Source organism: Catharus ustulatus, chromosome 3 (genome assembly GCF_009819885.2).
Source record: "Catharus ustulatus isolate bCatUst1 chromosome 3, bCatUst1.pri.v2, whole genome shotgun sequence".
In the NCBI taxonomy this organism is placed as follows: domain Eukaryota; kingdom Metazoa; phylum Chordata; class Aves; order Passeriformes; family Turdidae; genus Catharus; species Catharus ustulatus.
This window is the reverse complement of record NC_046223.1, coordinates 110,677,302-110,690,630: the sequence shown is the minus strand read 5'-3', so window position 1 is coordinate 110,690,630 and position 13,329 is coordinate 110,677,302. Positions and strand designations below refer to the sequence as shown.

The 13,329-nt window shown below is 39.7% G+C and overlaps 1 protein-coding gene across 1 annotated transcript; it reads right to left on the bottom strand.

Moving 5' to 3' along the window:
* Positions 1 to 387: 387 nt before the first annotated feature.
* Positions 388 to 7,726, bottom strand: TDRD15 (tudor domain containing 15). Its single transcript, XM_033053809.2, is given in 2 exon segments — positions 388 to 1,860; positions 1,862 to 7,726. Coding segments are annotated over 2 exon segments (6,006 nt in total). The 5' UTR covers positions 7,715 to 7,726; the 3' UTR covers positions 388 to 1,707.
* Between the last annotated feature and the right edge of the window lie 5,603 nt (positions 7,727 to 13,329).

The following is a 13,329-nucleotide window of genomic DNA, read 5'->3' as shown; positions in this document are numbered from 1 at the left end:
GTGCCTCTACGTGGCACTACAATGAACCAGCACAGCAAGTATAAAGTCATCACTCAACATGAGTAATGTTACACAATACAACCTTCGTGTTTTATACTAACAGCCAGCAGTATGTCCAACTATTGACAAAGAATGCACCAGGTAAGCTTACAATTTTAAGCAGGAAAAACCTGAAATTCTGAAATAAGAAAAAAACATTGCAATATAAAGAAAATAATTAAATACAAATGGTTACTACTCCCACCCCTTTTTCCTAATTACTATATTAACATAACACTACTGATATTTTAAATATTATTTGAGAGCTTTTATCTTACACATTTTCTGAATTGTTAGTAACAAGTATTTTTCATTTGTACAATGAAAATATTATATGCTTTAAGAGTAATTCATCAGCAGAGTGAGCCTTGTAATGATCAGCTGCAATTGTCTCACCTCTTATTTGACTTTTCCCAAACATGTCTCTCTTACTGAGAAAAAAAAAATCTTTTCCAGATAAAGCTTTCAGGTTTTCACATTAATTAAACTGTGATATGGAGGATGGAGGAGGCAGGGAGAAAAGGGGACGTGCGTTGTTAAATCTTGTTTTCTTCTAGAGATGGATCAGATATGTTGTATATCATTAGGGGTGTATTCATTTCCTCACTGAAATTCAAACAATGACAGAGCATACAAAGCAAACCACTCAGTGCTTCAGGACTCTTCATACTTTATCTCTGTCCAAACAACTGAGGAAGGAGGTGAGGATAAAAATAATAAATAAATGAGTAAATCAGAAAAATTGATGACAATTTCAGACTAGATACTGAAAAAAGCACCCTTCCAAGATACACAGTATTACCATCACTTTTCAGTTCTGAAATTTCCTCCTCCCACAAAGGAGGAAAAAAAAAAAGTTCAGAATGTTTCCCTTTAAGATACAAACAATATTTTTACTTTACAGTGTACTGACTAAGCACCTGGAGAACTCCCTCTCTTCATTCTGGCAGATGTGGAGGAAGATGGAGAAGTATCAGTGGAACACACACACTTAGCAGACTGAAAAATCCCAAAATGATGCAACTTAGATACCAAGAGAATCTTAAGGGGCAATAGCATCTGTACATCAAAAACTAATTGAAAACAACTTAATGTATGTCTCTCTCAGAAATGGTAATCCAGATTTTTGGCTTACTCGTAGTAAACACTAAAACTTTTCTCACATGGAAACTCTGGAATCAGAAACAAAGAAAAGAATATGTTTGGCATCTTCGTTTTCTGAAAATCCAAAACATGGAGACACCACCACTGTAAACCAGATGTTATTGCAAATAAAGATTATATATATACATACAAAAACTTTGACAGCATTTCAACAAAAAGGTGGTTTGGCTTATTTTGCTTTGAAGTAGTGTTTTTCTAACTGCAGCCTACCAATTATTCAACTAATTATTTGACAGCAGCTTCACACATAGTCTTTCCAGACTGCAGAACATCAGCATCACAAGTCTCAGCCAGTGTTTCTGGTAGCAGATTTACTCTGTGTTATGCCAACTTTACTCTTCTTGTCATCATAATGCTGAAAAAATTCCAACATCCTCACAGTACTGTCCATCTTTTGTAGGTTTTCTTTCAGTGTTGTAAACTCAGATCCTTTGTTAATGGTATTCCAGCAGTCACTTTACCACATTCCCTTCTTTGAAACTTTTTTATAGCTAATGCAGTGCTTCAAAAAGCTTTTTTGTTTCTCTTCTTTGCCTGACTTCTGTCAGCAAAATCAGAATTTTCATCATAATTATATTCTTGTTCACGAAGAGAAGCATAGTAACTAGAGTCTGGCCACTTCACTTGCAATTCTTTCTTCTGATTAGAAGCTGTCAACTGGAATGGGACAGCACCGACTGCGAGAGCGGACTGCGTGGCCTGCAGCAATTAAGGCATCAGACAGACTGCTATCCTCACACAAAACATCCACCTCTAACTTCATTTCAGAGCCATAGTGGATAAAATGAAATACCAGACCTGGCTTATAAAGAAGCTTCTGAAACAGAAGTATAGCTTCCTCACTCCAGTGTTCCCCCTTGCCAGGAACTGTGTCGTGCAAAGAGCAAGAGTGTGCCAAGCGTGGGAAGTACGAGAGACTTTCTGGAACAACTTTAAGTTTATGGATATCAGAATAAGGGATGGTCCTCAGAAAGCCATAATCAATAAATGTAAGAACAACAGACTGACTTGTTACTTCACTAATTTCTGCCCTGTACCACTCAGCTTCCTGCCCAAATTCAATCAAGCAGCTAGCACCAGGTGTCACGAGCTCTTCTGGCAGAGCTGGCAAGTTGTCAGGAAGGTGAGAGAGCAGCAAGGACAAGTTTTGCATGCAATCAAAGAAGATCTCAAACTGGACACTGAAGTTTGAAGGATCAGTAACTGCAGTTGCACACCCAGGGTATGTTCTGCCACTACGCAGCAGCATCCACATGACTAAATTTACCCTGAATGACATATCAAACTCCTTACAGTTTGTATTACTACATTCTTCTGGTCCAACAATTGTCCAACAATGACTTAAGAGCTGGTTCAAATACTCCTGAAGCGTAACTTGTCCTACTAGAATATCTACCTCCCAGATATCAGATGATTTCAAATATCTCAAAAACAATATCCTTATTTCACAATCTAGGAGTGCATTTACTAAATGGTCTAAGTGAATTTTCTTCATGTTTTTAAAACAAATCCACCTACAAAAAACAGCCTGTTTAGGAATACTTTTAATCTTGTCACTGAGCATCTTTGCATTAGTTAAGGACACCATCTCACACATGCCATAATCCATGAAAAAAACTAGCATTAACTTTTCCCTGACAAATTTCTTTATCACTTTTGATCGATACCATTTTAAGTTCTTTCCAGATTGTGTAATGCATTCCAGTCCCTGTTCAATGTCATCCACTCTAAGCAAATCACTTCTTTGTGCTTCTTTGTCAAGCATTACATTTATCTCATGTAGTATTTGAACATTTTTAAGTAACTGTACATAAAACTCTCCACTCTTTGAAATGTTAACTACTTCTGCTGCTTCTACTTGTCCAGAACTTAGAACTTGATGAACGAGATTTAAAGATTTTACAGAAATATTTTTCATCCCAGCAGCCTTGGTTTTATTTTGGCCACCTAAACTATTCTTAGACTTTCGAGGAGTACCATTTTGCTTAGGCTTATTTTCCAAAGCATTTACCCATGTGCCTTTGCACTTTGTGCTGCCTATTTTACGCAAAAGGCTGTTAGACAAAGACTCTCCATCACAAATGACATCTATTTCCCATTTTTTTCCATGTTGCTGTAAGAACTTGCAAGCTACTGGCTTGTCACGTACCATTCTTGCAAAATAAGCAGCACTTTCTTTAGTCCAGCTTTCACCAGGAACACTTTTTACACTGCTAAGGAAACAATGAATACTAAACCTTGGCAGAGTTAAGAACTTTTCTGGAATCCTGCAGATTTTTGATGAACTTACAACTGCAGCATTACCATAGTCAATAAATTCTACCTCATAGGAGTTTCCTGATTTCAGAGTTTTAATAACTGCTCTATAGTAAAAACAATCAGCATCGTGCTCTGCAACAATGAGATCCCCTACCATGAGCTCATTTAAGCGATTTTCCCGACCTCTATTCTCCAAGCTTTCATTTAAATCATCTGCTAGTTTTATTATTAAGTCTTCATCCTCTGCAAAGTGAACATAGAAACTTGATGGACTATTCACATGAGAAATATAACCCGCTACTTCGGTATTCACCTGGATATCACGCTGAGGAAGACTGATTAATCTAGGTATATTATTATTACTTCTTTCCTGTTGACCTGTACAATTTGGTCTTTCATTCTGAGATTCAGAGACAGCACTTACAATTACTTTCTTTGAATGTAAAGCAGAATAAGAGAGTGAGTGAGAAGCAGGTTGTCCAATCCAAGGTTCCTCTCCATTCTCTGGAAGAGCACTGAAAGTACTTTTGCTGTCCTGTAAAGTTTGCTGTTTTGAGAATCCACCACATAGCTTTGATGAGCTACATGCAGTTTGCTCTTCCTCTCCAAAATTCTCACCAGTATCTGCCTGGTAATACTCATCATAGACTTGGCATTTCACTTCAGTTTTCAATTTAAGTATTTCAGGATCTTTAACACTTACTTTATTAATTTCTTGGTCATCTTCCCTGTGACATATCTCTCCTTCATTACTTCTAAATTGTTCCATAAGGCTTTTCTGTGCCAACTCTTCCAATACCTTTTCTTTAATTTTCTGACTTACTTTGAGCTGTCCATCATACAACTCCACAACAATCTTCCCATCTGATTCTCTGGATAAAATAACAGCCTTCAGCAGTTTACCAAGGAATGTGTTCACAAACCATGTAGTAATTCTTGCTGGAAATTCTGCCTCCTTAAGATCTGACAGATAGAATTTAATAGCTTGCATGGGTGTGAATAGTAGGTCAGTGGCAGAATCTGGAATAGGCATCAACTGGTCTTTCTCCACCATACGCCTACTTCCAAAATCTACATAATCAACCCACAGAAAGGATGCCGATTCCACAGGAAAAGCCAAGGCTCTATAAAAGAGACCATCTTCCACATGTCTGGCTATACATAGTCGTGTATTACTATGATAATTTGCATTACTTGACATTTTACTTACGTCACTAACCTTCCTCATCAATGCCTCAAGAGTTTCAGTGTTCCGATTCAGCTGACAATAAAATTTTGAAGGACTATTTATGTGAGTTATATAAACCTCCTCCTCACTTCCAGTCCTTATATTAAAAGATGAATAGCAAAAACTGTACAGAGAACCTAAAGATGAAAGGTTTCTCAGTCCAACACATTCAGACTGGGTGAGACCACATTCTCTGAGGAATTCCTCTACACTAGTAAGGGGAGTACGTAGATCAACCACATTGCATAAACAGTTGGGGCTCACAAGAACAAGAGCATAAATGGTGCAAGTCAGTGGTCCTCTAGAAGAAGAAATGAAGTCTTCAAATTGTCTGTGCACTTCTTCAGACCAATTAAGTGAGTCAGTCTGGAAGACTACATTTTTAAGTCCACATCGAAATGCTTGACTCTCTAGAGTTAGGAAATCTGGAAGAACACCCTGAACATCTTTAAGTGAAACTCTCTCCCGATAACCATAATCTACAAATACCACATCAACTTCATTTGTGGATACCTGCTGCACAACAGCTGCTCTGTACCATTTTCCATCTCTGGGACACTTAACAACACAGGCAACCTGTCCAGTTTTGTAGGGATTGGTATGATCTTTATAGTAAGTCTGAATTTGACTCATTAAGTTATTTAGCTCTGGCAGTTTACTTTGCAGCTGACATGAAAAATCTGCTGGGGAAAAAATGCAAGAACACACCACTTCATAAACAGCTCCTGGTTTAAACACAAGCTCTTTATAAACTAGTTTTTTCTCACATACTGAATTATGCATTTCAGAGATAGCATCTTCTCCTAAATGGGATGGCACAACAGATTCTCTAGGCACTGGCGACACATTATTTAATGATTTTTCCTTCTCAAGTATGTCTCCATTTCCAGTTACCTTATTTTTGCAAGTATTACTGGTTTTCTCTACATTGTTTTTTTCTTTTTTACATTTGAGGTGATTCCCATTGTGCCACTTTTTTGCTGTCCTTCGAAGAGGATCTGGTGGCTTTAGCCGGTATTCAGCATAACCAGCTTGAATCATACACGTGGCAACATTCCCTTGCAGGAAACCAGTATGACACTGCACATTCACAATGTACTTGTTGTTTTGCTTTCCAACGACATGAAGCAGTAGTGGTTTGTTTAACACCACATTTTTAAAGAAATCAGTTTCTTTTTTAACCCACACACCATCAACAGGAAACGTGCAAGCAAGGGAACAACACATAGCTAAAGCTGGCAAAGCAGAAAACTCGGGAAGCAACGTTTTCACATTGTGACAAGGTACAGTATCTGTATTTCCAAAATCCAAGAAGTAAACCATAATGCTAACACGAAACACTTTTGCAACAATAGCCCGGTAGTAACACCCATCCTTGCTATACAGGGCACAGCACAGCAACCCCGGTTCTGGATTTTTAAGGACCATCTCATCATCTCTACAGTGACTGTACGTGCAAGCAATGTTTTTCATCAAGGTCTGAAACTCATTCTGGTATCTACATGTTTGAATCCAAAAGTCAGATGGATTTACGACATATACTACAAAAGCTCCATAAAAAGAGTTCATTTGCATCTCTTCTCTCTTGCAGTAGTTGGAGAAAGAAATATCCCATTCAGATAAGCAGGTTTTCTTATCTTTGTTTCCAGAGCAATTCTTAGATGAATTGTTTTTCTCAGGACTTGGTTTGGGGTTTTGTGCAATACTTCTGTTTTTTGTTTCTGAAAGTGAGACACATGGTTCAGCTGTCTCTTTCTGGTTTTCTGGATGCTCAGTTTTACTTCCAAGATTTTCTTTCTGCAGTGTTATATAGTATAAGCGTTCAGAGTTATTGTATAAATCAACATGGACACACACAGGGGTTTGTCCTATTAAAGCTTGTGTAAGTTCCTTGAGCTGAAGTTTTATTACTGTTTCATCCTGACTACCAAAACAAGACAGCGTACATGGAAATGAAATCATTGGTAATAGCATGAAATCAGCTTTCAGTTTCTGAATACAACTAGGAGGCACAGCTTCAATAATGCCCAAATCCATAAACCAGACCTCCACATGGTCAGAGAGAAGTTGTTTTATCACTCCTCTATGCCACTGTCCGTTTTGCCTCTTGGCAGCACAGAGCAGTCCTAAACTATCACAAGATGTGGTATTTTCTCCAACAAGAGCTTCATAGTACAAACACATAGCTTCTGTCAAACATTCCAGCTCTTTCTGACATTTCTGTATCTGACAATAAAATTTACTTGGGCTTACCGCACCAGTTATTTTTACATTTTCTTTACTGCCAACAGGTAGACGTGGAAAGAGTTGATCTGGAACATTACAAAAATCTGTTGGTTTCTCAGAGTTATTTAAGGTAAGTAACTCCCTGAATGGATACTTCTGTTTCAACAGTTGTGGCATTCTCTTACAAAGCATTCCTTGGGGCAACGCTCTTAAAGTTTCTACAACAAGACAAAATGAATCTCCATCAATAAATTTACCTAGCTGCAGTTCAAGAACATCAGTAATAATCTTAGGCACTTCTAGAATAAACAGTTGATATGGTGTAACAGCTTTTACATGACCTGTGATCTGTAATCCCACCAGAGATGAAAAATAGTTAATGGCTTTTGGATCCCATTTTTCTCCAAGAGGAAGTATGCTTGCAAAAACACCCAAAACCACCTTTGGAGGCAGCTGAAACAATTTATCACAAGCAGCAGCAAGATGCGTTTCCTCAACAGCCAAAACGTGTCCAGTGTCTATAAGAAAAGCCTCAAAGATATTCCCATTTTTTCTTAGAACTCTTCCTCTGTGCCATTCTCCTTCTGTGTCTTCCACCAAGCAAGATCCACCAACACAGACATCATCTTTTACTTTGAACACACGCTGTATTTCATTTTGTAGTATGAAATAGTCAAGCTCACATCCTACGTTGCATTGAGCCTGGAACACTATAACCAAGCACTCAGGATGACATTCTACATGAGTTATCTTCAATTTCTTATCTACTGAGTCCAGTGAAGGAGTCAGAGATTCCATCCTGTCTGCAAAGAAAAGGAGTACAATCATCTTGATAATTTTCTGTACTTTTTCTTTACAACTAATTCCTTACATGACATTTGTTTTTAAATGGTTTAACAGCATGTTAAAATTCTGGCTAAAACATACACTAAACACTTAAGAATGCCACATTTTAGGCAACCGGGATACACTCCAAACAATTCTCTTAGCAAAGACATGCTCAGGTAACACGAAAAAAGTACCTCTGGATTCACTCAGGTGACTATTGGTTTTATCACTTGAGATTAATTTTTAAGCAAAATGTTGCTCCCACAATAATACCAAGGTATTCCAGTCTGTTTCCCTTTCCTTTTAATATGAAGGGCCCCAAGAACTCATCCCCTACTCACCCTGCTTCTTCTGTCTACATCACTTCTCCAAATCACTGACAATTTATAGCTCCACACTCTGTTTGTTTACTCCGGCTGTCCATACCAATTGTACCAACAGCACATATAAGGCTCTCATAATTGCAACAAAATACTGAGATTATCATGTATGTACAACATTTCTGCACTGCTCATCAAGTAACAACCATGCCAGCTATGTTTTGTATGGTCTCAACAGTCCAATTCTGACAATTTAAATATCTTCAAAACATTCAGGTACTTTTCTGATCTATAATCCAGTCTTGAAGCTTCAGTTCAGTGAAGCTGTGACTTCACATTGTTTAAAAAGGCTGTTTATGACCATAATTTAATCAAGCAATTCCATTAAATGAACTGCAGTTCTAACAAAATAATTAGAGGTAGACAACACCAAATGCAAAGACACTGGAAAAATACTCAAGGATAGTCTGGACAAAGGTAACTTAGATTTATGAATTTTTATGTAAAGCTGGAATTTAAACTTTCAGTTACAACTACAAAGTTATAGCGCAAGATCCCACTTAGCCTGCAAAAAATCTTCAGTGAAATTGTCATGATAGTTTCCATCACAAGCATACATGATGCAGCTAGTGAATACAAAACCTGTCTTCAGAAAAAATATTGATCCCTATCATTTTAGTTCCCAAAAATAAAATTTAAAAAAAAATTAAAAAGTCAAACAAAAAACCAACCAACCAAAAAAAACCCTCAACCTCTAATAAATAAATGAGCACCTCTACTGTAAAGCAGTAGGGCAGAACGATGAAGGATACGTAATTTTGAAAATCAACAAAAAACCAAAACACTGGACACAAAAAAAACCTCAAAAAACCCAAAAGAACAAAACAACAAACCCCCCTCCAGTAAAAGCAGTATCCAACTCAGATCTAACAAATTCCTTCTTGAACAAGGTCTCTTTTTTCCACCTTCCCTTGTGACAGAAAGTGAAAATCTAGGTGCTTCTAATGAAAGAAAACAGCCTTAAGGAATGGGTTCTGTCTGCCTGGAAAAAACATTTAATCACTACAGAGACTTAAACTTCATAAGGGGCCTGACTGAAACTCTGCTCCCTTTTTTTCCTTCTTCACTGAAACTATGCCCTATTTGCACCAAGACATAGTAAACTATAACAATTTGTGCATTAACACCTGTCTGCTATCACAGCCTGAGTAACAGCATCTCACTGACACAGCCACGTTTCTACAGTTTACAAAATGGCCTTTTGCTGTTTGCTCACCTTTCCACCTTCATTCGCAGCACGTCTTCCAAAGGAAATACAGCTCAGTAATTAGTAACTCGGTAAATCTGTGTGAGGAAAGATGGTAGAAAAATCATTAGAAAAAGAAACAAACTAAATTCTTGTACTATTTCTCTTACTGAGAGCAGCACAGGGGATAAAAATCTTTGGTGTGTTTGTTGACAAGAAGCTCAACATGAGCCAGCACTGCCCATTCACAGTCCAGGAAACCAAACACAACCAGGGCTGCATCAAAAGCAGCTGGGGCAGCAGGTGAGGGAGGGGATCCTGCCCCTCTGCGACCCCAGCTGCAGGGCTGCATCCAGCACAGGAAAAACATGGACCTGTTGGAGTGAGTTCAGAAGAGCCCACAAAAGTGCTGGAAGGGCCAGAGCAGCTCTCCTATAAAGACAGGCTAAGGGAGCAGGGTTGTTCAGCCTGAAAAAGGGACAGTTCCATAGAGACCTTCCAGCACCTTACAATACCTGCAGGGGTAAGGAACAGGAAAAGGGGGAATGTCTTTAAACTGAGAGGGAGTAGGTTCACATTAGATATTACAAAGGAATATTTTATTGTGAAGGTGGTGAAGGTTGCTCAGAGAAGCTGTGGACACCCCACCCCTGGCAGTGTTCAAGGCCAGGCTGGACGGGATTCCGAGCACCCGGTGCAGTAGGTGGGGGATTGAAACTGGATGAACTTTAAAGTTCCTTCCAACACAACCCATTCTGTGATTCTCTAAATCCTCCTCCTGCCTGATAAACACACCCCAGAAGGTTCCTCATACTTAGCCAAATTACAACCTTAAAATTACAAAGAAAAAAAAAACCTACAAAACCGAAGCCATCCTCCTGGCTATTCCTTCTCCACTGAAGCCAAACAACCAAAGCAGTCAGAGAACACCACAAAAGCATGTACCATCTACTTTCTAAGCAGCAGTGGTCACATATACCTGCTTCCAGAATGCATACTTCTACCATGCACCACTAACTTGCAGCAAACTCACGCCCCAACAAAAGGACTTTTAAATGCAAGTAAATGCAGGACACAAGACAGAGGCTGAGCTGCCCGCACTCCAAAGCAGGCGCTCTGAGCGGCGCTGTGTGACACCGCACTCACCTGAGAGGAGCCGGGCATGGGCAGGCGAGCACGGCCAGAGGCTGCGGCCGCCAAGGGGAATGGGGGATCGGGGAGCGGAGCCGAGCGCCCTGCAGCCCCTTCAGCCGCCGCCGCACTGTCCGCAGGCAGCGGCACCGAGCGCCCAAAATGGCGGCGCGAAGCGCGGCAGCAGCGTGCTGCCCGGGAACGCGCGTGCGCAGCAGCACCGCCCGGCACAGCGGCGCCTCGGGCGCGGGGCTTAGGAGAGCCCTCGCTGGGGGCGGGGCCCGGGTTCGAGTCCCGGCGCCGCCTTCCCGCGGGTGCGGCGGTCTTGCTCCCTTTCCTTCCGCAGCTGTGCTTTATTTGTTTGTTGGCGTGTTTGCTGCTTGGTGTTCTTCCTTTGCGCTTGCACGTTGTAGGTGTCGGATGTTTAAGATGCCCCGTGAGCTTTGAGAAATGTGCCCGTGGGTCATAGAAGTTCCTGGAGCTTCCCGAAGAGGATTCGGGAGTTCTTCTTTCCTGTTAGCAAAAAGAAATTCTCTAGGCTGAGAAAAGTACATCTTAACAGCGTGTCAAGCTCTGCCCCACTTATTTTTGCACGTGCGTCAGATTTTCTTTTTTTCCTGGGGGCTTGGAGGCAGTATTGTTTCTTTATTTTGTTTGGGTTTATTTTACAGGGTGTAAGCTGAAGTGCTCGCAAAACTCGATATGAAGTGTACTGCTGTAAATACCACCGTGATGGTGTGTCCGTCACTGATTGTGCTCTAGCAAGAGTTCAGCTGTGTATAATGATTTCTAAGGGTTCATCTTCAATTTCTGTGCTTTATTTTCCACAAAATGCCAGCATTACTGTACCATAGTTACACTTTGCAAAGTTAAGAAAAGTAAAAGCTGTGTTTGCAATACTTGAAGGTGTGTTAAGGCCCAAAGACAGATTTTATATTAAAGTCTGTATAATTGATGGTTAAAGAGGTATGGTAGCTACTTGGATTAACCCTGATATTTACAGGAGCTCTTAATTTGATTTTGCAGGTAAACCATCATGTTTATCAGGGTCAAGTATTTGTAAGATCTACTCAGAACAAAGGTTATAGAGGTCTGTTATTGATGGAAATTGAATTTCATGTTTCTGGGTAAAATGTCTAGTGTATACTTGGTGTCAAATGATCAGCCAGCCTAGTTAGTCAGAGTTGGGCTTCTTTAGTACCACATTTAGAGAGGGAAGATAATACCAGGTCTTTTAAAGAACTTTGATTCTTATGAGATTGGAACCTCAGACTTAAATCTAGAGCCCAAGGTTCTATATTGTGTTAGCATTCTCTGCATTGTGAAGGGAAAGTGTTGCCGAAGACTGGGAAATTGAGAAGCCTCAGGTGCTAGATAAGGAGCAATCTAGAACTTCTGAGTTCAAAATACTACAACAGGCTGGGGTATAGTTTTGTTTTTCCTGGCAAGTGAGGCTGAAGTCAGTCCTAAAGGCAGAGTGCTGCCAATGCTTTTTTAAAGGCAGAGACACCTGCATTTTTTCCTGCTTAAATTACAGTGGTGATGGCAGCTGTAATACAGTGACCTTCTGGTTGGAGCACTCAGAAATGCAGTTGTGCAGCTTGAGCTGGTTTTTAAAATGTGTACCATTTCCCTGCAGCTGCTCATGGTGGAGCAGAGTGTCCTGAGGTTGTGCTGGGATGTAGGATGGGGATGAGGGGGGAAGGAAGAACAGATGTCATAACCAGACAATCTGTCAGGGACAGTAGGATGCTGGAGCTTTCTTGCATTCTTCTGAAAGGAGAGAATAACTCTTTTGCTAGTTATGAGTTTGTTCCAAAGTTTATTTGAGATTTACATAATTACAGCCAGAGAAAGAATATGTCTTTTCTGACACTGGGGTGGGGATGCTGTTTGATATGTTTTGCTCAGGAGTTGAATGATTTTTTTTTTTTTTTCTCTCCAGTCTTGATACCTACATTGGAAAGTGTCAACTATGCATAAAACACTGCCAGATCTCTGAAGTGCAGTCCTTCAATAATATTTGAGCCATGGAAACTCCCATGGAGCCATGGAGGTCTGTTGGAAGCAATCAGGAAGCATGTAATAGCCCAAAGCAGAAATCAGTGTTGCAGTATCCCAGAACATCCTTATCAAATACTTCAGCAAACTTGCAAAACCCAGTGTTTACATTTGCATTGCAGATGTTTTAAAATGCTGCTGAAACTACACAATCCACATTGATCAGTAGTAGATCTCAAGGGGTTTTCCCAGCGTTGTGTACTATGAAAGTAACACAGCTAACTCTGAGTTTTCATCTTTTTAACTTTCTAAAAATTGTGTGTTGTTTTTATTCACAATGTTTTCATTCCTTGTCATTATTGTGAAGAACTCATTAAATATTTTTTCTGTTTCATCCAGCGTGGAAGGTTAACAAACTCTAGTTTCATTTTTGTATTTCATTGATAAAAATAAAATACAATGGAAAAATACTTTTATTGTGTGAGGCTTTGCTCTCTTAACAAATCTTGATTGAGACAAAAGCTCACCAAAAGTGAACCTCAGGTTGTTCTTTGACTATATCAAACTACTGAACAAGATGTGTTCTAAAATATATGTGTCCACTCAGAAATGCTTTCTTATCAGGAAAATTCTGCTGTGACTCTATATATGCTTTAAAATAGCTAATGAAAACCTAAAATGAAAACAATCTTCTGTGCTGACGGGAGGATGAAGTGTAGTGTAAAGAATGTAAAGGTTTTCTTCAGAGTATCATAAATGAAGCTCTGCTGCCAGCTGCCTGCCAGGAGGTAGAACATAGTGCTGTGTGAGTGAGCACCTTGTTCAGCTCAGTTAATATCTGATGACCATTCTAGACAACTTCCAACATCTAGGAAAACTGCTTTTGA